The sequence below is a fragment of the Mastigoproctus giganteus genome, chromosome 2, assembly GCF_048544385.1.
Source record: "Mastigoproctus giganteus isolate SK-2022 chromosome 2, ASM4854438v1, whole genome shotgun sequence".
NCBI classification, from domain to species: Eukaryota; Metazoa; Arthropoda; class Arachnida; order Uropygi; family Thelyphonidae; genus Mastigoproctus; species Mastigoproctus giganteus.
In genome coordinates, this window is record NC_143576.1 from 112441586 (window position 1) to 112468374 (window position 26789).

The following is a 26789-nucleotide window of genomic DNA, read 5'->3' on the forward strand; positions in this document are numbered from 1 at the left end:
ATGAAACTGAGAAAATAAATTTTAGTGATATTAGTTATACTGTCCATCCTCATGCTGTTGACTCTGTTGATTGGTCTGACACAATATAGGTGTTATTGAATGATTTGTGTCCCTGAATGAGGAATTCGCTGGAATTGAGGTTGGTTTTTGTAATCAGTAATGAAAGAGATTGAAAAGGATAATGAGGATTATTTCTCTGATGGGATTGAGCCTCCTTCCTCTTGCCCAGACCAGACACATGAGGGTGATATAAATTAAAATTGAGGAAGGATGGTTGCAGTTTTGATGTGTGGAAATTTGCCTTTAGACAGTGGGTAGTTGATCATTGAAACAAACTTCCACCAGGTATTATGGTAGTGGTTAGTTTAGTTAAATTTAAGGAAGAACTAGACTAATTATCAGGTGGATGATGGGGAGGACAGATGATATGGGAAGTTTTTTTTTTTTTTTTTTTCTCCTTCTGATGCTGTATAAGCTTGCTTTCTTGAATCATTGCTACTACTAATGCTAATACTAAATGTAGTTATTAAAAACCATACTTATACATCCAGAGGTTTGCTCTTCTAAGTATAACCTGTGTGTGTGTGTGTGCCATACTTTTTCTAAGAGGCGTTGCAGGTTATTTCACTGAAGCTTCCAGCAGATATGTTGGTTGTAAGATCTAGCTTTTTTACTGCATGGAAAGGAATGTGTCTGTGGAGTTGTTTGGTATGAGATCATGCCCAGATGATACTGTTGTGTATAGTTATGGGCATAATCGATTATTTTGATTATTAAAATAATCAAAACCATCTTATATGTGAGAATTTTGAAATAAAAAAAAAATTGAAATTATTAAAAAAATCTCCCCCCTCCCCCCTCGTGTACTTTATTCCTCATGCATCAGCCTAATTTCTGGTTATAATTTTCTATTCAGTTATCAAGAATCCATAATCTTTCATTTCGAGCATAAATCATGATTAATTATGCCTATCACTGATCGTAAGTTGAATGACCCTTGAAAGGGGAAGAATAACTCGTGAGTTGATGGATCTGTGGCAATTAAAATGGTATACCACAGACAGGGGCTTAGAGGGGAAGAGGTATTCTGTGTGTGTGTTATCAGACACTCAGTCTAAAACACTGATGGATCCAATATTTTTCTATTTCAGAAGATTTAGGAGAAGTCTGGTTGGCCTGCCTCCCTAAAATCCACTCATGCACACCTTCTCAATGGTAAGCCCTGTTACGTCACTTAGGTGGCAAAGAACGAGTAGAGTGGTTTTCGTCAAGATGCCTGGTCAGTGTGAAGACGAAAAGACCAAACCCTCCAGCACATGACAGTACGATGAAACAAATGGCCCTCAGTTCCCAGCGGCTTTCATTCCCCCTCTTATGGCAGTGAGAAGATCATAGTGGAAGGAGAGGGTGCTAAGAATCTCTGGGTATGACCAGGCTGCCGTGCACAGAAACTGAACTTGGCCTGTTACAACGTAAGATCACTCTTCAGTGAAGACAGGATATTAGAGATGGAAAAGGAATTAGAAAATGTGAATTGAAATATCATCAGTTTTGCTGAAACAAGAAGAAATGAATCACTTATAAGTGTAACAATTGGAAATCACTGTACACCAATGGAAACAGTGAAAGGAGTGAAGGTGGAGTTGGCTCTCTGGTCCATAAAGATATAAAAAACAACATTTTGGAATCCAAAAGTACATCACCAAGGGTGTCAGGACTACTACTCAGGATTTCTAAGATGTACAAGTTAAAGGTTATAATGATTTATACACCAACATTGAGCCATAATGATGAAGAGGTTGAAGAAATGTACACCGAAATTGAGATTCTTCTAGATGAGCAGAAAACCCACTACACTATCATTATGGGGGACTTCAATGCTAAGGTTTGAAAGAGACAAAACAGTGTAGAAAGGGGAACTATAGGAAATTTTGGAATTGGTGTAAGAAGTTGAAAGACTTGTAGAATTTGCAGAATCTCGAAAATTGTCAATAATGAACACTTTTTTTCAAGAAAAGGGTAAACAGAAAGTGGACATGGAAGAGCTCAAATGGATTAACAACTAATGAAATCGACTTCATCCTCACTAACAAGATATATCATGAATGATCTTACCATTCTGAACAAGGTAAATGTTGGAAGTGAGAAAAGAGTTGGAAGTGTAAGAAAAGAAAGGAAAAAAAAAAAAAAACTGACTTGAGTAAATAATACAAGCTTCTCGGAGATAACAGAAGAGGAGAAAAAGCAGTATGTACTGGAACTTAAGAAGAAGTTTGGGCTTCTGCAGACTGCTCAGGACCAAGATATCGACGAGAAAAATACAACTTTCTGAAAGTGATAAAGCCCAAGAAACCTATAGGTAAGAAGAAATCCAAAGAAGAAAAAATTAGTCAAGAAACACTTATCACGATGGACCGAAGATGACAAATGAAGAGCAAGATAAATACTGACAAGGAGAAAATTGTGTATACTGAGTTATGCAAAGCCATTAGAAAGAGACTTAGAGAGGACATAAGAAGATTTAACACAAGAAAAGTGAAACAAGCATTAAGGGAAAACAGAGGACTTAAATCAGCAGCCATGAGCAGTAATACAGAAAGACAAATGATACTGAAACTGAAGAATAGTGATGGTGTACTTATAAATAGCAGAGAAGGCATAATTCAAATAGCAGAAGACTACTATAGAGAATTATACAAGGAGCAAGGGAATGATTCCAGCAGTGGGGAAGATGGATCGCAATTAGTAACACATACGAATACCCAATATCCTTCCTGATGAGGTAGAAGATATGTTGAAGAAAATGAAGAATCAGTAAGCCCTGGGGGAAGATAAAGTTACTGTAGAGTTGTTAAAATTGGGAGGAAGAGACATGACACAAAAACTGGCAAGACTCTACACAAAAAGCATTAGAAAAGGTGTGATGCCTAAGGAGTGGAATAATGCAATCATAGTTTTTCTGCATAAGAAAGGAGATAAATCAGAAACTGGAAATTATAGACCAATTAGCTTGTTATTCCACATCTACAAGTTGTTCACAAGGGCATTACTAACAGATTAGAAAGAATACTTGATGAGAATCAACCAAAAGAGCAAGCTGGCTTTACGACATGATTCACAATTATGGATCACCTTTACATAATATCACAGCTAATAGAGAAAGCAAATGAATATAAAACACCATTATGCCTGGCATTTGTGGATTATGAAAGGCATTTGACTCCTTACATCATAAGGCAATGTTTCAGGCACTGGAAAGAGAAGGCATAGATATCCCATATATTATGATTTTGAAAAAAAATATATGAGAACGCTACCTCCTTTATTAGACTAGCCAAAGACAGTAGCAAATTTAAAATTGAGAAAGGAGTTCGACAAGGAGACACATTGTCTCCAAAGTTGTTTACTGCTGCCCTTGAGGAAGCTTGCAGAAGATTAGACTGGTCGCAGAAAGGAGTCAATGTGAATGGAGAGTACCTAAACCATTTACGATTTGCAGATGACATTGTGGTCATAAGCCACGATCCCAAAGAATTAGAGGAAAATTTTAATCAGTTATGCAGCGTTAGTAAGGATTTTGCACTAATGATGAATATGGCTAAAACAAAAGTAATTATTAACAAGTATGCCACAGAAAGGAATATATATATATATAATGATTGAACGAGCAGTAATTGAAAAGGTGGAGTCATATACTTATCTTGGACAAGTCATTAGCTGTAATAATTATAAATGGCAGGAAGTCAAGAGAAGAATAAATTTTGGATGCATAGCATTCCAGAAATATAGTCACATACTGAGGAGGAATATCCCAGTTTGTCTGAAATGTGAAATAATGAACCAATGTATACTCCCCACCATGACTTATGGAAGTGAAACTTGGGCACTCACCAAAAGAATGGAAGAGAAGCTGAGAACTACACAGCGAAGAATGGAACAAATTATATTGGGATTCAGACTGTTAGATAAGAAGAGAAACACGTGGATTAGGCAGCAAACTCAAGTAAAGGACATTCTTATCAAAACTAAAGAACTTAAATAGATTTGGGCAGGACACATAGCTCAAAGACATGATGGCAGAAGGACTAAGAAAATAACAGAATGGTACCCAAGAGGAACTAGAATAAAACCTGGAAGACAACGACGGAGATGGACAGATGAAATTCATGAGTTTATGGGTAATAAATGGATGCCATTGCATAAAACAGAAGGAACTGGAAAGTTGCTGGAGAGGCCATCCTGCAGTGGATTGAAAATGGCTGATGATGGTGATGTCCACAGACAAGAGTGAGTAGACATACCATAATTCTACACAATTGAACAATATATGTTAATACAAATGATGCCTATATAAGCATCAAAAGGCATTAGAAGTGAGTTCAGAAGGCACGCAAGTGATGTGCCATAACACACGAGTGATCATATTTAGCAGGCAATAAACAAGTGCCGTAAAAGTAAAGGACACAAAATTAACAACAGCTAAAATATTGGCACACTGATTGAATTCTTTGCAACAATATTTGGTTTTTGGATAGAGACTTGGCACTCCTTTTTGTTGTTAGTTTGTGCATGAATAAACTTTATATAAAACTTTAAGATATATTTTGATTTACAGCTTAGTAAAATAAGTGTATTTTTGCTTTTAGCTGTGAATTCCAAACTTCATTACTTTTCAACCATTATTTACAAATTTTTGGAATGCTAAGGATGTTGGAATGTTGATGTTTTTCAACATTCTGAAAATTATGGCACATTGTTACATTGTATGTATGCAGTATGTTCTTATACTAGTTATACCCATGCGAAAATGTCACAGTTGGTAGCAGAGTTTTTCTCTAGCTGTCCTAAAGAAATGTAGTCTTTGTTTTGTCGTGAGCAGGTAAGCCAGTACGTGTTGAATTCTTTCTCATTTCTTGTATCTGAGGAAACTTATAAATTTTCTTTTGTTTCACCATCTTTCCGATTATTCAAAATGTGCATGTTGCGTAACTATTTCACACGTACAAAATGTAGTACAGTCTCTATAATACTTCTTTGAAAACAACATTTTTTATATTCTTGTACCCTTCTGCTAACCTTATCTTAACATGCTGGAATGATCTGACCCGAGACATTGCTACGTACAGTCATACAATTTGCCATGACTAAGTACAAGGTTAGTAAGCAAAATTCCAACTCTATCAAATGTTTGCCCTTGACTTTTATTTATAGTCATCACAAAAGCCAACCAAATAGGAAACTGCTATCTTTTTAAATGAGAATGGCAAAGTCGAATCGGATGGAATCAAATCTACACACGGTAAGAGTATCCGTTTTCCTTTAGCTTCTCCTGTTATTATTTCTAGAGCCAAACAATTCTGATGCATAATTTTGACTATTAGTGTCATACCATTAATCAATATTTCTGAAATTGCCATGTTCTGCAGTAAAATAAAATGATCCCCGACTTTTTCACACTTAAAATGTAAGGTTTGACAATGAACACACCTTTCATTAAGTAAGCCAATAATGTGACATATTAAATCTTTCGGATCCTTAAAAGCACGTTTCAGACCAATCTTGGATGCATTTGCATGTGCACGAAAATGCGTGTTTCTTTTTTGCTGCAAGGTACGTTCAACACGACCAGTCAGAGTAGCATGACAGTGTAGCAGGGCTAAGGTAGGCAGCGCTAGTAGACAAAACCGGCCCACTGCATAAAATAAAACTATTCCGAATTTTTATATTTTCCCATTTTTCTGCACATCTAGGAAAAATATCTTCAGTTTGAGACCACTTTCAGCCCAATCGGTTAGGCCTATCATTCACAATGGCCATCTCAAGAAAACGACTTCCGTATTAATATATAGATTATATGCAGTATGTTGATTTATGGACTTGATTTGAGTCGAAGATTTGTTCTCTGGATGAGAATAATAGTAATCTTTCTGTTTTGTTTATATATAGTTCTTATTTTATTTCTTTTAACAGTCTGTGGTAGAAGTGTTTAAAAGTAGAACCGTTGTAGTGAGAGAACATGCTAGATAGTAGTGGCCTATCTCCACATTGACAGGAACAGTAATTCTGTTAAGATTTTAATTAAATTAAAAAAATTAAATTAAATTTTCTTATTTAATTTAAATTGAATGAGATTTAAGTGCATATGGGCTACAGCCCAGATTTTAAGTTCCTTCTTAAATTGAAAATGTCACCCTCCCCCTTTCCGGCTAGGAGTTCCCCTGGTTGGTTAGTTTGGTTTCTTTAAGAAGCATTAGCAACTAAGGCCATATTGCTCCAGGGATATGCGGTGGTCATTCCCTGACCTTCCCGCATCCTCCTCCGTATTTGGTGGTCACGGGCTCGAACCCCAGTCTAATCAAGAAGCGTGTGCTACACACTGCTGCTCCTGCCCATCTGGCTACGGAGGCGCCGGTTCCCTGGAATCTTTAAGGTATGCTGATCAATATTGGCAAAAACCCATGCAGTATCTTTGTTCAAATGCATTCTGTTTCTAAAAAATAACTTCAGCTAATCTACAAGGCTTGAAAGCCTTGTAGATTAGTTCAGTATAATCCCTAATGTTGTGCTTAGGCAGAATGGGAGACATGAACATTCTGACCTAATTATAGCAGTATGGACCTATATTTATCCTACAGATCATCATCATCATTTTGTATACAGTTAAAATCATTAGTCCTCACATTATCACCCTTAACTTCTGACAATCTGACAAAAGATAATATTATCTTTATCACCCTTAACTTCTGACAATCTGTTGGTGACATCAATTATTCATGATGTTACCAGTCTCCTGGCAGACACAAACTAGTGCTAATAGTACAGGACTCGAGTAGTGCAGGCCACTATATGCTTGTGCCCCCTCCCCCAAATTCCCAGTTTTGTGTGTCTTTAGGCCAAGCATCCATTCCTCCAGTGATTAAAATTTGATGCATTACTCTAGTAATGAGCAAATTTTTAATTTGCGAATGGTACTCTCAAATTAAAAATTGAATGATTACTTTCTTTGTTCCTTAAACCAGGAACAAAGAAAATAACAATAACAACATGCTGCAGTAACAACATGCTGTGTCTTAACTATTACTGCAGTCTTGTCTAGATGATCCTGCAATGCTTCTTTAACCAGTGATTCCATTATTTTCCCCGAAACACAAGTTAAACTAACAGGTGTCACTTTACCTGTGTCACTTTTTGTGCCTCCTTTGTGAATTGGTGACACATTTGCACACCTCCAGTCCATAGGGACCTCTCCTGAATCCAAGGAAGCTTTCATAATTATGGCTAAGGGTTTGCTTACTTCCTTTGCTGCCTCCTTTAATATAGCCGGATAGATCCCATCCACCCCAGGTGCCTTTTTTATGTTTAACTTCAACAATTTCTCCTCCACTTTCCTCTCAGTTATTACAAAATCATCTAGCTCACTGCCAGGGTTTAGTTCACCTCTGGCATTCCCCTCCCTGAATAACTCCTTATGTGTGAATGTATATGCAAAATACTCATTTAGTTTGTTAGCCAACTGAGCAGGTTCATCAACAGTTGAACCATCGATATTCAGTGGACCAATCTGATTCGTCCTCTTTCTTCTTGAGTTTACATAGGTAATGAACTCTTTGCTGTTTCCCATGCATTTTTCTTCTCTGCCACATGTCTCATTAGTTCATCTGACATCCATTTAGGCCTAAACCTTGAACAATATTTCTTAATTGGTGTGCAAAGCCTAGTAGCTTCCAAGATTAATTCTTTAAATGCTTCCCATTTTGAGTTTTCTGTTGGTAACATCACCAGTTGATCCCACCGTATAGAATTTAAATAATGTCTCTGACCACCGTAGTCGCCTTTACGAAAGCAAAAACCCTTCCCTTTACCTCTGATGGTAGTTACCTCTTTGAGTAAATCACACTTCAGCACACTGTGATCACTGCCACCTAGTGGTTCCTTTATCTGCAGATCTTAATGCATGAAGAATCACTACTGATAATCAGATCAAGATTATTACTCTCTCTAGTTGCCTCCCAAACATGCTGATGTAGAAAACAATCATCCTATAAATCCACAAAAGCCTTGCTAGTGTGTGAGTGACCAACCCACAAATTCCAGTCAATATCCGGGAAATTAAAATCCCCCCTTATAAGACTCTCTGATTTATTGGCCCACTCTATTTCCCTGTACAGTTTTTATTTTTTTATTATACTCATCAGAGTCATTAGGCCTGTAACACACTCCTACTCCCAATTTTGATTTTCCAGTGCTTATGTCACAACAAACTGAGTCGACACTGCACTGTTCAGTGATGTTGCCTGGCTGTACTTCCTTGGATTTTGTGTTTCTTAACTAATAGCATAACCCTTCCTCCCTTCCTATCCTGTCTATCCTTCCTGTACACATTGTACTCCCCAAATTCCTGCTCTGCATTCCTTATATCTGTGCGACACCACATCTCTTATATCCCAACAATATCTGCCTTTGATGTTTTGACCAACACCTCAAATTCATCAAATTTATTTACCAAACTTGTAGCATAAGTATATATGCACCTGTTCCTGTTCTTGTACCACAATGACTCCCAGCCGTCTCTGAAATCTCCTGCATCTTGTTTTCCAGGCTGCTGCTCATTCCAATAGAAGCAGCACAAGAATCAGCTCTGCCAGTGGCTACTGTTAATCTATTAATTCATGTATCCACCGGTCTAGCAGTTTTCTGACCCACCTAACACTGCCTCGATAGCATCAGCAAAATATTCTCGCACCCTTTCTATTTAAGTGTATCCCATCCCTGTAGAAGCAGTCTCTCCTGTTAACAAGCACAGACCAGGCTGAGAAAAATTCTATCCCTATAAATTTAAGCCTTGCACCATCTCTCCAGGGCCGAATTGATCGACAAGGCTCTCATCATATAATCCCTCCTATCGTGTCTGGGCAGAATTGCAGACACTTTCAAATTCAATCCTAATTCACGGCTTTTTTTCAACATTGACCTGTACTTGTTTAGTAATTCCGCTGGTCTCCTACTCTTAATATCATTGGTGCCAATGTGTACAACAATATCGCCTTTTGTGCCCTTAAAAGATGATATCCACTCTACAACGTCATCAACCTTCGCCCCTGGCAGACATACCGTGGTCCTGTTCCACCTATTCTTTTTACACAATATGTTTCCCGACAATACAGTCACCGACAACTACTAGTTGCTGTGGGACCAGCACATTCTGCCTTGGGGTTGCCGCTGTGTTGCGTGATGTTCAAGTGCAAGCTCTGGGGTTGATGTGGGCAGCTGAGAGCTTGATGGGCCCCTCAATTTAGATCCTTCAAGGGCATCCACCCTGTCCTTCAAGCTCTTATGTAGGCCCATAACAACTCCGAGTTTTCGCCTGATTTCCTCATGCTCTTTACATCGCGCACACACACAAAGACATTACCCTTGGTAATATCATGTCCCGTACCTGATTGCTCCACAAAAATCATGCAAGCAGTGCATTTTAAAAGGCTGTGATTCAGAGGGCAACTGTCCCCAACTTCAGTTCTCCCCCTTTTGTTTTGCTGCTCTGGTCTTAGTCATGATTTAGATTTAATTTCAATAAAATTCAATTTCAGTACAAAATTATAACCCTAAACTTATATCCCAATGCAGTTATAACACTATATGTATGTATTGTTTTTTTTTTTTTTTTTTCCAGTATCGAGTATTATCTCCGAGTTTTGTTATATAACTTCCATTGAACAATATTTCAATGCATGTTACCTTAATTAATATTGTTCAGCAATATTTCATTGAACAATATTAATTAATAATGAATGATTTTATGTGTTACAAAATACAGAGTAATGACGTATAGGCTAGGAAATATGTAAAGCAGAAAGAAATTGGCATTTCAAAATTAGTAATGAGATAGCAGAAGTTTAACACCTGTGGTTTTAGTTTTTTATATCTGGCCAGCGTATTTCTCCTTCTTCCCTCCTAGTTCAACTACCCTTAGAGAAATTTTCGAAAAGTGCTATATTTTTGAAATTCTTTATTTCTCTTGTATTAAAAATGTAAGAAATATTTAATAGATCAAATAATTTTATTCTTTCAGGTTATCAGGTTTATGCACAGAAATGAGCGGAAAACCAACATCTAAATGGGAAAATATACATTCAGCATGTCTCATTTATATGTAAGAATACTTTGTTTTTATAAAATGATTCATCTCTTTAATTCTAACAGTGTGAAATACTTTTGTGATCATACCTTTTGGGTATGTGCATAAAATTTTTTGTTAGTCAATATTGTCTTTTATCAGTTTTTGTTTAGCGGTAAAAAAAAAAAAAATAGTGCTGATGAAAATTTAACCCTCTTATCAGCACATCTTTAAATGCAACATAAATGCTTGTATGGTATCGATAGACTTATTATTTTTAATTATAAAATTCGATCTTTATGTGCAAAGAAATTCTTATAATTATAAAATATAGTTGTAAAAAAAAAAACATGATTTAAATGCAGGTTTTTCATATTATTAACAATAGGCATTATATATAATGTGTATATATACATATACATTATATATCAGATTATTAACACTATATATTGGCATTATATATATTACAATCTGTGATGTTGAAATTGCAGTACCCTGAATGAGGGATACAGAGAAGATACTTAGGAGTAATAATAGCTTTTACACAGTGTGTGTGTGTGTGTGTGTGTGTGTGTGTGTGTGTGTGTGTGTGTGTGTGTGTGTGTGTGTGAACATATTTAATGACACAAAATGATGCTTACAGTGGACATCAGTGATGTAAATCCACCATACTTGCAGTTACATTGAGGTAAGCATTGAGTTGTACAGGTGTTGAAAGCTTCCTGAGAGGTGGTAGTATTACCTACCACACCTCTTGCACCTGGTCCCACAGAACATCTGTAGTTGTGGGTGGCTCTGTAGGTAGCATCCAGTTATGGCTCATATGTGTTTGATGGAGAAACCCGAGGACTTTGGCCAAAATAGTACTCAGAGGAAACCCCCAATATGTGTTTAGGCATTGTCCTGCTGAAAAATGGCATCAAGCACCACCCCAGTAAGAAAGAGGAGAGCTGTGTGTTCCACAATCTCGGCTACATAGCAGTGAGCAGTCAGATTTGTCATTGACAAGCACTACCAACAATTGACTGTCAAAACTAATTGCTCCTCATGCCATAGCACCAGCAGAGTGTGCAGTATAATGTTCAACAATGGCTCTAAGATCACTGTGTTCACTGCGTTGTCACTACATGTGTATATGGCATTCGTCAATCTCCAAGCAGAAGGGGGAGTGGAAATTCATTGCTGAGATTTTAGACACAATTTTAGACACTTTTGATGATGGTCAGCAGTCTGGGGTGATTGGCTTCCTTTTGCCAGACTGCATGCAGTGGTTTAAGAGGTGATGGGATGATAACCAACTGATGTCACAGCTCGGTTGGTAGCCACTGTGACTGTAGGGGTGATGTAAACTTCTCAAGATGATCCTCCCACTCTATAGTCCTCCATCTTGCTGAACTACCTATTCAATGAGCAGCCATATTGTTCCACATCCACTATTCCCAATATCTGTGCTTTGTGGTATTGTTACAACTCACATGTTCCACTACACAATGGAGCGACCATCCAGCCTCTTGAAGGGGCCAATAACTGGCCTTCTGTTGTAGTCACTGAGTTGCTGATGTCGGTGTTGAACATGACTCCTTGGCATTCTCTACAGTCTATTTGCACTCTGAAGTCAGTTCCTGTGAGACAGAAGGCATCATTCACATGTTGCTTTGAACTCAGTGATCTCTGTTTGTTTTTATATTAGCCGAAGCTTCTGTCTGAATTAGTCCTGTATTTTATTTATGTCTTTCTTGGTGCAACACATTTGCCTGCTGATATTCATTCATTTCTGATCCCAAAGAATTGGCCCTTCCATCAAGACAGTATCACATGTCCATATCTGTCTGTATAAAGCAGGCAGCCAGATACTAAGGAACTGTGTACAAAGTTTGTATGTATGTGCAAGTGCACATGCAGATTAGTGAAAGAATGGACCAACAGCATTACCAAAATTTCAGTTTTTTAAACTAGGTTCTAAGAGGCTTTTAATGAGAGAGGGGGATTATTTTATGATCTTTATTGTGTTTTTTTTTTTTTTTTTAATGAATGTGTGAAGATAAAATAGGCAAAGTCTGGGATGAGGTATATTTAACAGTATATCTCAGTTCTCTTCCAGAATTCAGAACTGTCTAGCGCAGTGGTTTTCAAAGTGTCTTCTGTGTAACCATGAGGTTCTGCAAAGGTTCACTTAATTTATTATCATTGATTTTTTAATTTGCATGAGTGTATTACTGTTTTTAATTTATGGTTGATTACTGTTTCTAGAGGTATTAGGTAAGGCTCACAGTATGTCAAAATCTCAATACTGGTATTTTGGTATTTTTAATGTATGAAACCGGGATACCGGTCTTCTTCTTCCAGTCACAGAGCTCCCTGAGGAGCTGTTGTGTCACCAACAAATTCCTCCAACTGCATTGATCGTGTGCTATACGAGCAGCATTGCAAAGTGTCATGCCCAGAAGTTCACTGATCCCATCCTTCCACCAATTGTAGGTTCCACCAATTCCATTATATTCTTCAACAGAAAGTTTTCCATTCTTACTATATGACCAAAAAACTTGAGTTTTCTTTTGTTGATGCTATGAAGAAAAATTTTAGGCCTGCCAATTTTATTCAATACCCATTCATTTGTTCTTCGATCCAGTTAAGAAATACGCAGTATTCTCCTGTAACACAACATTTCAAATGCCTCAATTTTCTTCCTGTCAACTCTTTTCCGATTCTATCCTTCACATCTATAAGTGGCAACTGGAAACCGGGATATCGGTATTAATACAATAAGTGCAATAAAGTAAAAAAAAAAACAAGTAATTACTTGAATTCATGTTTCAAATCAAACTTTTATTACAATAATAACTATTCTAACAAAAAATTATTAAACATGCAGTTATTCTAAAAACAAAAAATATACATATTGAAACTGCAAATTTGGTTATGTCTAAGCATCCATACTACCTGTCCGAATAAAGTGAGCTCTTAAGAAACATAAGCAATCAAAGTGTTATCATTTAAACTGGATCTAATTTTGGTACATATATAATTAGCGGCAGAAAACGTCCTTTTGGATTCTGTGCTGGTTGATGCACTGGCTGATTTGTGTCATTGCTCTGATGAGCAATGACACAGATATTATAAAACAAAAGTCGTTTATCATACAAAACTGCTTATAAGTATATACATAACTGGTATTTATTTACATCTAATCTCTTCATTTTCCTCATTTAATCTGTTAATGCCTGCTATCATTTCCATAAAATTTCCCTCGGTTAACAATATCAATTTTGATATTGATTTTGATATTGCTCTACAGCTGCAAACACTAAACTAATTCAATCTTAATCACTTCCTCATATTTCTCTTAATCAGCAATATCAGTTCTCTTCACAACAGCAATCCATAAGTCGCTAACTTAATACTAACAAAATTCCATGTAATCTTTTTCTTAATTTAGCAATATCAATTTTCTTTATAACTTCAACCAATAAACCAACTCAATACTTAACATTTCCTTGTGTCTCGTAATTTCTTCAACCTCAACCTTACTCTAAAATAATCTACCACTTTATCTAAGTACCAATTTCCTGTATAACACAGTTCAGAGGACTTGCCTTCCTTCTCTTTCACGGTGAGATTCCTTTGTGCAGATTCCTTTCACTGAGTGCGGTGATCTCTCTCTCTCTCTCTTCTTAGTTGAACTCTGCATCTCTGCTGTATAGCTCTTCCAGTACACTCTTATTTTGGGAACAGTTCTCTGTTAATACTGAAGAAAATTACCACAGCAGTAGTAGAAGCCAGGGCACTATCTGATTGGCTTGTTATTCAACTTCTCAGATTAACTTCTAGCACAGGAATGTGCCTGGCAGAACACTTCACTGTATAGCTGGACACTCCAGAACTGAACCCAGAACTACTACTGCAAGTCTGCAACCCCTCCAAACAACCACCACAAACCCCCTCTTTTAGTGCAAGCACCTTACATTATTTATTTATTCAGTTGATTGCAAGTTGCAATTGCCCTTTGTACAATTTTTTTATATGCAAGCTTACATATCTCCCTCTATCTAATTTAACTCTGACCCAGTCACGGTGTTATTCTTTAAACTCACTCTTCTTCCTTTGGTGGGAAAAACAATATTTTCCCCACACAATGAAACGCTTTCATCTTTTACCTCAAGATCACCTGTTCACAATACCGATACCCTTTCCCAAAATGCACTAAGTGTCGCATCCCCAAGTAGCGGTGTAATAGAGGGATTAAACTATTGTTCAGAAGTTTTTAATTTTAACCCTTCCACACCTGCCATACTTATTCACTGTATTCCTTAATTGCGCTACCAGGCCTACTCCCACTAACAGAAATATTTCCGTAATGATGTTTTCATTGTTCCTTAAGTGCTTTACTTCAACATGCACTATACTTATTAAGAGAAATATATTTGTAAGATTTTTTCTTACAGTTTCATGACATTTTCAGGTTTCTGTTGCATTTGTACTGTGTATAACTATCCCTCATTTGCAAATTCAGTAGTATTAATGATTTATTGTTGTCGATTTTATAACCTTTATGTGCATAGATAATTATTTTTTAAATTAGTACCGGAAAACTGGTATTTTTGTATCAATACCGGTATTTCAAATCCTGAAAAAAAAAAAAAAAAAAAAAAAAAAAAGAGAGAGACTGGGATCCCAGTATTCGGGATTCTGGAATCTCGGTATTGTAAGTCCTAGTATTAGAGTTCTCTGGAAGATTTAGATTTCCAAACGGTTTTGGCAGAAGATTAGATTTCAGAAAAGGTTTCAGGGCAGATAAAGTTCTGACCTAACTGACTTTGAGCAGAGTATGATAATTAGTTCAGATTTAGTTATCTTATTTCTTACAAAGCCATTTACATAAATTCTATATTTTTATTTTAGTCAGCATTTTGTTTTATTCATAGTCTGATCCGAACGAAGAGGAACTGTATTGTAGAATTGGCACCTTCAGTGTTAGACTTATGTTTGGTAGGATATCCAGCTATAAAATCAAAAGGGATAAAAGTGCTTTGTGCTAAATGTGCAATATTTTATTTTATTCTTGTGCAATAGATGCATCAGAAGAAGAATAAAAAAAAATATTTAAATACAATGACAAGCATCTTGTACAAATCAATCTTATGTATTTGTTTCCTTTGCTAGTCAGTCTCTATGTAAAATCACTGTGTGTGTACTATATACAGTACAAAACTAAAAGTAGTTTTAATGTTTTTTTTTTTTTTTTTGTTTTTTTTAAAGATTGTATTTTCAGGTAGAAGAGGAATATGAAATTGATTGGGATGAATTATATGAAACATTCAAAAGGTAAGTATCTAATTCCATTATTAATTGGAAGTACAGGCAGTTCCCGGGTTTACGAGTTTTTTTTTTTTTTTTTCAAGTATCAACAAAATCGAAAATATGAACATTAATTGCAAAAAATGAACGTTAAACATTCATAAATAGTGCATTTCTACCGCATATTGTAGCTATACAATACAGTGTACCCAGCTTTATGATATTAATTAATCCGTTCCGGAGGCACCATTGTATCATGAAAATATAATGTGAACCCAATAACACATTGTTTTTTGGTAATTCGTTCCACAACCTTGGAAGTTAAAATTTTCGCTATATAACTCTCTAAAAGGTAGTTTTTATTGTGTAAATTGCATTAGTTACCAATTCAAATAATTAAAATGCACTACACTTTTGTTATCATTTGTTATGTTATAAGAACAAATTTTGAACTCCTTTGTGATATTTTTCTAAATCACATTTCTGGAGGTCACGACCATAAAACAGTAAAAGCAATTTGCACGTACTGGTTTATTGGGCTTTTCTGTTACTACAAGCAATTATAAGTGGGTAGTAAACTCGATATTGCATTTGTGAAAATACCGATGGCTGGAATTGTGTGGTTTTTACGTTATTATGGTGAAATGTGTTTCTTCTTTACTGAAATCTTCAATCGTATAAAAAACATAAATAAATTTTCAGAATCTTCTCTTCATTCCTTTTTTTTTTTAAGCTTTGTAAACTTGTTACTTCGGCGCAAATCGTGTTAGTTGCAATTTGTGCATTCCGCTAAAAAATGCTTATGCGTGGTATTGAAATTTATAAAGAAAAGAGAAGATTATCTTGGAAACAAACGCCTCTTGAAGCATTTCTAAAGAAGACTCCTTGTGCAACAAACCAACGAGTGCCGAGCCAATAATGAGTGATCAACGAGTGTGCATTTAGTCAATGATGATGAAGAATAAACTTTCTTTAACATTTGTAAGTCATAAATAATTTCTTTATTATTAATAATGACCATATTATTATTATTATTAATAATGACCGTTATTTAGCCTTGACTAAAGCATATATTTTCTTTCTTTATTATTATAATTTGCTTGATTTTACAGGCTACGTTTTCATTTCTTTGGATAAATCAACCATTGTGTAAACATAAACTAATTAGCTAACTAATTTCATTGTTGAAAACATAACCCCTATTATTAACATTGTCTATAGGAAATAAATTCCCGCTTTATGAGCATGCTAGAAATAAATTAACTTGTAAAGTCAGGAACTACCTGTAGTTATAAATACAAGTAGTCTATATTATCCATGCATTCGAGGAAATCAGAATTAAAAAGGGAGGGAGGAGAGAGGAAATATTTCATTTCTTTCTTTAGGAACCAATTCATCTGTCCCTTTAAATTTTTCCAAGCTGTTTGCAGGAAAATTTATTCCAATGATTAATAACTCTTTAGGCTGAAGGAACTATCTCATAATCCAGCCTAGAACTGTTCTCCAGTAGCTATATATAGTCTCCAATTCTTGTCATTTAATACCAAGAAAATTTCACCTTTATTCATTTAACTATTACCTCTCAAAGGAGATAATTAAATGAATGAAGGTGAAATTTTAATAAAGTTTCTTATTATCAAACTCTGTAGCCCACTTATTCAGTCTTTCCTCATATGGGTACCATTTTGTTAACTTTACCAGGCATGTAGTCCATCCTAAAGCTTCTTGAAAAGTCCATTTTTGGACATTTCAAGAAGCCTGAAGTCTCTCTCTCTCTCTCTTCTTTTGTTTTAGGTGTGGCCTCCATACCTGGACACATTCTTAGTGAAGTTTGACCATTTTCCTTACTTACTTAGTGGTATTATAACCTCCCTGTCTCATAAAGACCGAGGGTTAGTATATAAAGCATTACACACTCCAACATTAACCCTAATAGGGTCACAGAGCAACTGTTTGGGCCCCTATTAGACCCTCCTGGTTCATTGCACTCAGACAAGGGGCTCATTGTCTGACTGCACTGCAACTCGAATGTCCAAATTCAAAACTCTAATACAATAATGATAATTATAACAGGAGGTCTCATACTGACTCTGGCTACATTAAACCTCATATCAATCCAAATGCTTTATAGCCCTAACTTCACTGGATATTATAAAAGTTGACAGCAAAGTGATATCAACGGCAACAAAAATAAAGTCCAAAACACCATAAGGTTAAAATCACTGATGTGGGGTATGTAAATACGTATATAGTTATCCCACTGAGCATACACGGGCTGTTATGCTGTAGAAAGGTAGTGTAATTTTAAAATGTATTAACATAAACATCCACATAAGTATTTACCTTAATCCTGACCATTGATTACAAATTTAATACAGGTCACGTAATCACAAATATACAAATTAACCGATCCCTTAAGCATATATAATTATTACCGACAGACTAACCAACAAAACAGACTAGATAGTGCCCCGGCCTCCTATAGAGCGGCTCCCGGGCAAATTGCATGTGCTTTCACGTACCAACACTATAGCTGGCTTTGCGTCCCAATCCCAGTTTGCAGCTAACAATCCAAAATTTAAAAATAAATTAACAATTAAATTTTATTTGCCTTATTACATTACATGAGACATTAATTTAGTATGGCTAAATTAAGATTAGTTTGTACCTACCATAGGCTTCTGTGTCACAAGATAATATTTGCATCCCATACCCTTTTCTCTTCCATGTCTGCTCAAAGCCCCTGAGGAAGGAGAGAGAGCGAGAGAGAGACGGCCATGTGAAGAAATGTTACCTTCCTAATTCTTAGTTATTTTCCTAATCTTTCTCAGGTATCGCCAATTTTCTAGACTTATTCTTTAATAATTCCCTATTCTGCACTATTCTTTATTCCCTTTCTCCTCTAACTTTAAACCTCTAAACTTTTCAATTTCATTTTAAATTTTAGCTTGATTTATTAACTTGATTTCATGCTAATCGTTAACATAAAACAATAGGCAAACCAACAACTGCTAGAACAACTATGGCTAGCCAGTTAGTTAGTCCTTAATTATCGGTATTACCTCCCACCCAAAATTTACACGACCACTTGCAAAACAAAAATCAGTCGGAACTTTGACCTAATACAACAATGCATGTGTAATGTTTAATTGTTCAATTCTACAATAGCATTAATGCTGCATAACCACAGCATTATCACAATGAAAAATTTATATATATATATATATATATTTGATAATAGAGAGCTATTAAGTGCTCGATAATTCCTATATTCTATTATATTATGAATCAACAGGGATTACCTTTATTTTAGATATAGGAAGCTTCTTTTCCAACCAACTCGCTAATAATTCTTGGGGAAGGCGATATCAATTTTGCAAAACATGTGGCACTGTCAGAACCGTAGTGTTCAGACCGTACGGTCTCAACAATGAGTGCTCAAGACTTCTGTCTTCAAACACCATACCTCTGGCAGCAAGGAAACCATTACGTGGATTGACATAAAATTAGATTTTTAAAGGTCTAAACTGCTTAATAAATATGGGCTGATTATTTCTTTTGGTCTTGTAGCTTGACTTTAGGGTTCTAAAAAAGCTTAATGGATATGGGGGGGAGGATGTAGATTATTCTCTATATTCCTTAAGTCGGACTAGAACTTTTCGGGGTGTCATGTTCACAGGAATAGCGCAACTCACAATTAATCCGAAAATTTTGTCTCATGTTGTAGTGTTTGTTCTTCATGCAAGCATATAAGTGACCAATCGTCGGACAATAGGAATGGTCTACGGATATTGATTGAAGTTTCATGTCTAATGTTTCCGCAATAAGTATTCTGTGGTAGTTGTGTTGGATATTTATAATTTTTGTTTCATTAAAGCCAAATGAATGTCGTTCATTTATTGCGTGGAACGAAAGTTCCGATGCATTTGAACGACCCGCCTGCACAGAGGCTTCGTGTTGTTTTGCTCGAAGCTGTGCCACTCCCATGGCAGATCCTACATAAACAGCGTTGCAATTTTTGCATGGGATGCTGTATACTAGGTCATGCTGTGATTGGAATGTGGTGTTCGAAGGTTGATTTCCGAAGAATGTGCATAATTTGTTCATGGGTTTTGCTATGATTTTCATGTCGGTTCCCTTGCATATTTGGTTAAGTTTATTGTACCAGTACTCGACATATGGAATGGTGACGAAATGTATTTTGGTCTTGTCGGATCTTTGTGCAATGTTTGTTGTTATTTATTTTTTCACGGGCTATTGTTTTAACTTTTTTTATATAGGTTAGCGGGTAACCCCTGTTTGAGAATCTTCTAGTTAATTCATTTATTTCAGTGGTTAGAGAAATCTGGGTGGATGAATATTTAAAGGCATTAAGAAATTGATTCAGCATGACCGAATTTTTGTATGGTTGGGGATGATAACTGTGGAAATGCAAAAGCATCCCCTTATTAGTTTGTTTTCTATATATGCTGAAATTTAGTTTTTGGTCTAATCTGTGTATGGTAAAATTAAGGAAATTTATGGCAAGGTGTTATAAATGTCAAAAATTTGGACATTCCCAAACTGTCTATAGAGGTGATGCAGTATGCCCTAACTGTGGATCGAAGGAACATACCCAAGCCGATTGTAAATCGCAGTCCTCACTTTGCCCTAATTGTAAAGGCAATCACCCAGCTTTCTCAAAAACATGCGATCAGTGGAAATATGAGAAGAAAATCCAAAAATACAAGATAGAAAAGAAAGTCTCATTTTCCGAAGCCAGAAAACAATTACAGCAACTAATACCGATGCCAAAACATACATATGCCGACGCTGCTCAAAAATTTCACTCAATATCAGTTCAAACAGATACATCAATCCCGCCAAGCATCTCTATTTCTGAATGGGCTCGAACTTTACTCTCTACTGTACCTCAGTCCTCAAAGCAACAGACTTCTAATAGATCTAATAACACACCAGTCACAATACCTCCTGTTACTCTTACAACTCCTGTAAGATCTACTCAAACAGAAAACTCTGATCCCGGTAACAAGCAGCATGCTGAATCTTTCTTCATGGACACAAATGAGACTTGCTCTCATGAAGAAACGGAAACCATTCTGGAAATTCATCCAGAAGATGTAATAGAGGCCAGACCAATATTTTCAAAGAGAGACAAAATAAAAATTGACCGACAGAAATAGATTTCCAAAAAGCAGACAGACACAGCTTCTTCACTTAAATCCAAACAATGAAAAACATCATCCAATGGAACTGTAGAGGCTTTCGCAGCAATATCGACGGCATCCACGAGATAATTAAGCGTTATAAACCAATTGGAATCTGTTTACAAGAGACATATTTAACACCTCAGGTGTCTACTTCGATAAAAAAATTACACTCTCTTTCGGCAAGACAGACCTGCTACTAATAATGCTCACGGAGGGGTAGCGATACTTATAGATGGAAGAGTACCCTGCAAACGCATTCAGTTGCAAACCACTGTTGAAATTGTTGCCACACGAATAGCCATTGGCGTTACCCTAACACTTGCTTCAATCTACCTGCCACCCAGTTGCCCTTGTACCATACATGAACTTGAAGATCTCATTCAGCAGTTGCCAACCCCTTTCTGCTTATTGGGTGACTTCAATGGACACCATCCATTGTGGGGTTCTTCCAATACAGACGGACGTGGAAAAATCATTGAAATGCTTATTGAAAGACAAAATTTAACCATATTAAATACTGGTTCGCCAACTTACCTCCACCTCCCAACAGGAACAGTCTCTTCAATAGATCTCTCTATCTGCTCTCCAATCCTTTTCCCTAGTATCCAGTGGACAGCTCTGGATGATCCACTCAATAGTGACCACTACCCTATAATATGTAAAATTGAAACGTCACACTGCATACCTTCAGAAACTCACACAAAATGGAAATTTTCCAAGGCAGACTGGGCAAAGTATACCACTAACGTATCCTTCGACAATCAGATCATCAAATCTCATCCGATTAACACAGTTGCCGACCATATTACAAAACAGATTCTAGCAGCTGCATCCACTGCCATCCCACAGTCAAAGTCAAGCATTCGTAGAAACAGAAATTATTGGTGGAACGAGGACTGTAAGAATATAAAAAAAGAAAAAAACCGTGCATGGAATTTATTCCGCAAACATCCTACCACTACTAATCTTATAAATTACAAGAAAATTAGAGCTAAAGCCCGTCATATTAGAAAGAAAGCAAAAAGAGACTCTTGGGTTAGATTCGCAACTACAATTAATAAAAATACTGATGTAAGAATTATTTGGAGGAAAATAAGACAATTAAATGGTAAATTTCCCCACTTTTCACCGTGAATGGACAGGAGCTATCTACTCCTGCAGAGATTGCAAATGCTCTAGGGACGGTATTTTCACAGTTGTCTGATTCTACGGCATATGATCCATCATTTCAAAAGATTAAAGCTTTAGCAGAAAAATCCCATCTGAAATTTAGAACTACATTCTCTTTCCAATACAATACACCACTTACTTTGGTAGAACTTCAAGAAGCTTTATCCACCGCTAAGAACAGTGCTGTTGGCCCGGATGGAATATACTACATAATGTTACAACATCTAGACAATAAATCATTATCTTCGCTACTGACCTTCTACAATCGCATATTTATGGAGCATTCCTTCCCCAGCTTCTGGCATCATGCTTTTGTACTGGCAATACCCAAACCAGGGAAAGATCATTCTATTCAGAACAATTACAGACCCATTTCGCTCACAAGCTGCCGTAAAACCATAGAAAAAATGATACACCGTCGACTAACGTGGTATCTCGATTCCCAAAATATTATCTCTGACAATCAATTTGGTTTCCGAAAACACCGATCATCTCTAGATCTCATGATCAAAGTAGAAACAGACATCAGGAATGCGTTTATCCAAAACAAACATCTAGTAATGGTATGTCTCGACATAGAGAAGGCTTTTGACACCACTTGGCGGTTTGGTATCCTGAGAGATCTTCATTCCCTGGACCTGAGAGGACACTTACCGTATTTCATACAGAATTTCCTACAACACAGGACCTTTCAAGTCCGCTATCGGCAAGTACTTTCGCAAACATACATACAAGAAGAAGGAGTCCCGCAGGGCTCTGTACTCAGTGCAACCTTATTTGCAATTAGAATAAATCAGATGACCAAAAATATTCCAAAAGCTGTAAACTCTTACCTCTATGCTGATAATTTGACTGTCTCTTGCAGCTCGCAAAACATGAGCTTTATCGAAAGGCAGCTGCAAACATCTATAAATAACATTGAGTTATGGATGACACAGAATGGTTACCGATTATCCTATCAGAAATCTAGAGTCATTCACTTTTGTAATAAACGAAAGATGCATCCAGATCCAGAGGTACAACTAACAAATCATCCCATCACAGTGGTGAATAGCATTCGTCTCCTTGGTTTAATTTTTGATAATAAACTGAACTTCTTAGAATATATCACACATCTAAGGACTGCTTGCCAGAAAAAAATGAACTTATTAAGAATTATCTCTTCTACATCATGGGGTGCAGATAGTTACACCTTACTTCACTTGTACAGAGCCCTAATCAGATCTCGCCTTGATTATGGCGCCCCAGTGTATGATTCTGCTAGGGAAAGCGTGCTAGCACGTCTTGCCCCTATTCAACATTCTGCCCTCAGAATTGCTGTAGGCGCTTATAGAACATCGCCAGTGCAAAGTCTTTATATCGAAGCCCATGAACCTCCGCTCAGCCTCAGGAGAAAGATGTTACTTCTGAACTATGCAGCCAAAATTCAAAGTCTGCCTTCTCACCCCAATTGGCCAATACTTAACGCCGACCGGGCTAGCCGAGTGGGTAAAGTACCTGCCCGGCAACCCAAAGGTCGCGAGTTCGATTCCCGCCTCGGGCTTGGATTAAAGTACTGCAAAAACCTTGGGAGGTGCAATATGGCCACAGAAGCCGATGCGCCAACAACTACCAAATAAAAAAAAAATCAAAAACCAATACTTAACAATCCACAGTTCCCAATGTACTACAGAAATAAACCTAGAGAAGTTCGACCTGCTGGCATCAGAATACAGGAATTATCACAAACTTGGAATATACATCTGGACAAAATCCTCCATGATCTGAAGAGTTCAGATCCTCCATGGTCCTTTATTAAAGCATCCTGTGACAGCTATTTCTTAAACTGGGGAAAACATTCGCTTGCAAATACCAATATACAGCAACTGCATGCTGCTCACACACAAAATTACCCAAATTTTACGCAAGTATACACTGATGGATCAAAGTCTGGTAGTAAAGTTGGTGCTGCAGCTGTCTTTCCCTTTAGCACTATCTCTGTTTCACTTCCCACCGAATGCGGCAGTTATACAGCTGAATTATGTGCCATCAAGCTTGCCTTAGAAAACATTCTCCAACTGTCCATCCAAAAAAGTGTAATATATAGTGACTCACAGAGTTCAATCTTAGCCTTGCAAAATTCCTCCTCAGCAACGCATCCCTTAATGAAATCTATAAAATCTCAACTGATGCATATCCATGATCACCAGCAAGTAGTCATCTTTTGCTGGATCCCAGGTCACACTGGGATATCAGGGAATGAAAAAGCAGACTATGCAGCCAAACATTCATCCAACATAGCAGATTACTATGTTCCATATATGGACTACAGATCCCATATAAGAAATACATGTAAGGAACGATGGACACTTCTATGGCAATCTCAACTGAATAACAAGCTCCGTGAAATAAAACCTGAACCACAGTTATGGGTTTCCAGTGTTTGTGTAAACAGAAAGAAAGAAGTCATCCTGGCTAGAGCCCGGATCGGGCACAGTCAGCTCACCCATATTTTTCTTCTTACAGGAAACGATCCTCCGCAGTGTATGCACTGCAACTCTGTTCTCACAATAAAGCACATACTCGTTGAATGTACCTTATACACTGATGCCCGAAAAGCTTCATTCAGTAATCTTAAACAACCTTTGACACTCCAACAGCTCATAGGTAATGATGCAAATCTCCCGGAATTTTTCCGCTTCTTAAAACGAATAAATCTGTATAATTGTTTCTAACTGTTTTTACAGACACCGTGAAATCCTCATCTCGTTTATAGGCGCAATATGGCCTAAGTAGCCCTTGTGCCAGAAATAACCATACCAATACCAATACCGTCTCCACAGGCGATTCATACCCAATAGATTTGAGGCCCCCCCAGAAAGAAATCAAGGCTCAATAAATCAGGTGAGTGTGGGGGCCAGGCAACGGGTCCACCTGGCCAATCCATCGACGCCCAAAACGCCTGTTCAAATGGTCACGAACACACCTTCCATAATGGGCAGGCGCCCCATGTTGAAACCAAATGTTGCGTCTCACATTTTCTGGAACATCGTCAAGTAACCCTGGTAGAACTTGTTCAAGAAAGACCCGATATTTAGTGGAGTTCATGCAGGATGGTAACCGGTATGGGCTGACTAAGCAGTCACCGACCATACCTGCCCACACATTTATTGCGAAGCGATGTTGTGGGCGCACACCGTGTGGGCCCTCTGCTATCCATACACTAGGTGCATGTCTGCCAGCTCACAGTTCGTATATTGATACATGCTCTTCTTGCGGAAACTACTGCTTGAATGAGTAAACGAGAATTTTTCCCTCTCGCGAACTGATGAACAGCGCCGTGTACCGATTTGCGGTGATGTTTCCGGTTATGGGTTCCTATGCGATTCACATTCCTTTAGATGTTACGTACCTCCCCTAAATGTTTGTACCAATATTTTTGAGACACCCTGTATATATTATCTTAATGGATATTAAGCATGTATCATCATTTCCTAACCATACTGGGTGAAGATGTTTTAATTTTATTTATTACAACAGTGAAACTAAATCAGTATCATGCTATAATTGTAAGTTATATGAATATAATTTTAAAAACTAATTTCAAAATTTTTTTTTTTTTTTTTTTTGTACATTACCATTGTGCTTTGATTTTTAAAGTAGTTTTCATGTATGTAAATTTTATTCTTATTATGCCTTGTGCTGCATTTGTAGTGTTTGATGAATTGATGAAATAAAAATATGGAGAAATCTGCAGAAGCAGTCTGATCTATAGGTATAAGTTCACTATTGGCATAAGTATGGATTGACAGTGATTGTGTGGTGAGTAGTCTGTATTACAAAATAAGCATGACTTCAATATGTTGTAATAAACTTTGTCAAGATTTTTTGTTTAGGGGTAAAGAAGCAGTGGGGAGAACGTGCGAGAGAGGCCCCATTGAAAAAAGCAACAGCTGTAATGATTGATCTCTAATTCTGATATGAAATGTCATAATAGTACTTGTGCAAGTAACAAAATAAAAAAAAACAGAATTTCACCATGAGATCTTCTACTGAAGGATGGTGCTTTGTTGCTTAAGCTTTATGGCCACCCTATAAATTAAAAGGTCTCTTAATGTTGCAGGAATAATGTCATACCACATCACCAGAATTGCACCCTGTAGGTTTGGTGGAAGTTCCAAACACCAAATCTGTCAGTCTCCACATAATGCCAGAAATATTATATAGGATTTATAGCTGGCATATTTAGCAGTCAAGGTAGTCTGTAGTGGAAGATTGAAACACCAGATCTGCCAATCCATGTAATCCCTGAGATTTATATATGGCAAATTCAGCAGCCAAGGTAGCACATGGAAATTGCTTTCATGTTTGGTGAACCACTCTTGAACAGTACTGGCAACGTGGCAGGTCACATTATCCTGCTGGAATACACTTGTACCATCCAGGAAGACAGTCATCATGAAGCAGTATACCTGATCAGATAAAATGTATAGGTAATTTTCAGCATTCAGAGTGCAGTACTAAGGTATGAGGGCTCCAAGAGATTTCCAGGAAAATATCCCCTATACCAAAAGACTGCTGTCATCTATTTGTTTCAGTTGAATCAGGACATCAGAGTGATTCTTCTCCAGTTTGTTGCATAAGCTTTATCCTTAGCTACTCTATAAATTAAAAGGCCTCTGAACATTGCAGGAGAAATGTCATACCACATCACCAGAATTGCATCCTGTAGGTCTGGTGGAAGATCATCCACACAGCATAGCAGAAAATGTGGTTCATCAGAAAAGGAAACTGTTTTTTTCCCTCCAGTTGTTAATGGTCTAATAACACCATTCAAACTTTAGGTGTCATTGGTGATGGTTAGCCTTAAGAATGGGTACTTTGACTGGGTGTTTACTCCAGAGGCTTATGTGGAGAAAAGTTCATTGGATTATGGGCCTGGAAACACTGGTCATCCCCTGGTTAAAGTTTGTGTTCCACTATTTTCTGTCTATTGGCTTGTGATAAACACATGGCAGGTC

The 26789-nt window shown here is 37.0% G+C and overlaps 1 protein-coding gene across 1 annotated transcript in view; it reads left to right on the forward strand.

Annotated features, from left to right (window-relative positions):
• The window catches only part of LOC150089499 (uncharacterized), a 180828-nt gene that overhangs the window by 136434 nt on the left and 17605 nt on the right, over window positions 1-26789 (forward strand). Inside the window, exons 9-10 of the mRNA XM_090390005.1 lie at window positions 10070-10150; window positions 15371-15436. Of these exons, the coding sequence (XP_090246131.1) occupies window positions 10070-10150; window positions 15371-15436 (147 nt within the window). The remainder of the gene's footprint in view (window positions 1-10069; window positions 10151-15370; window positions 15437-26789) is intronic.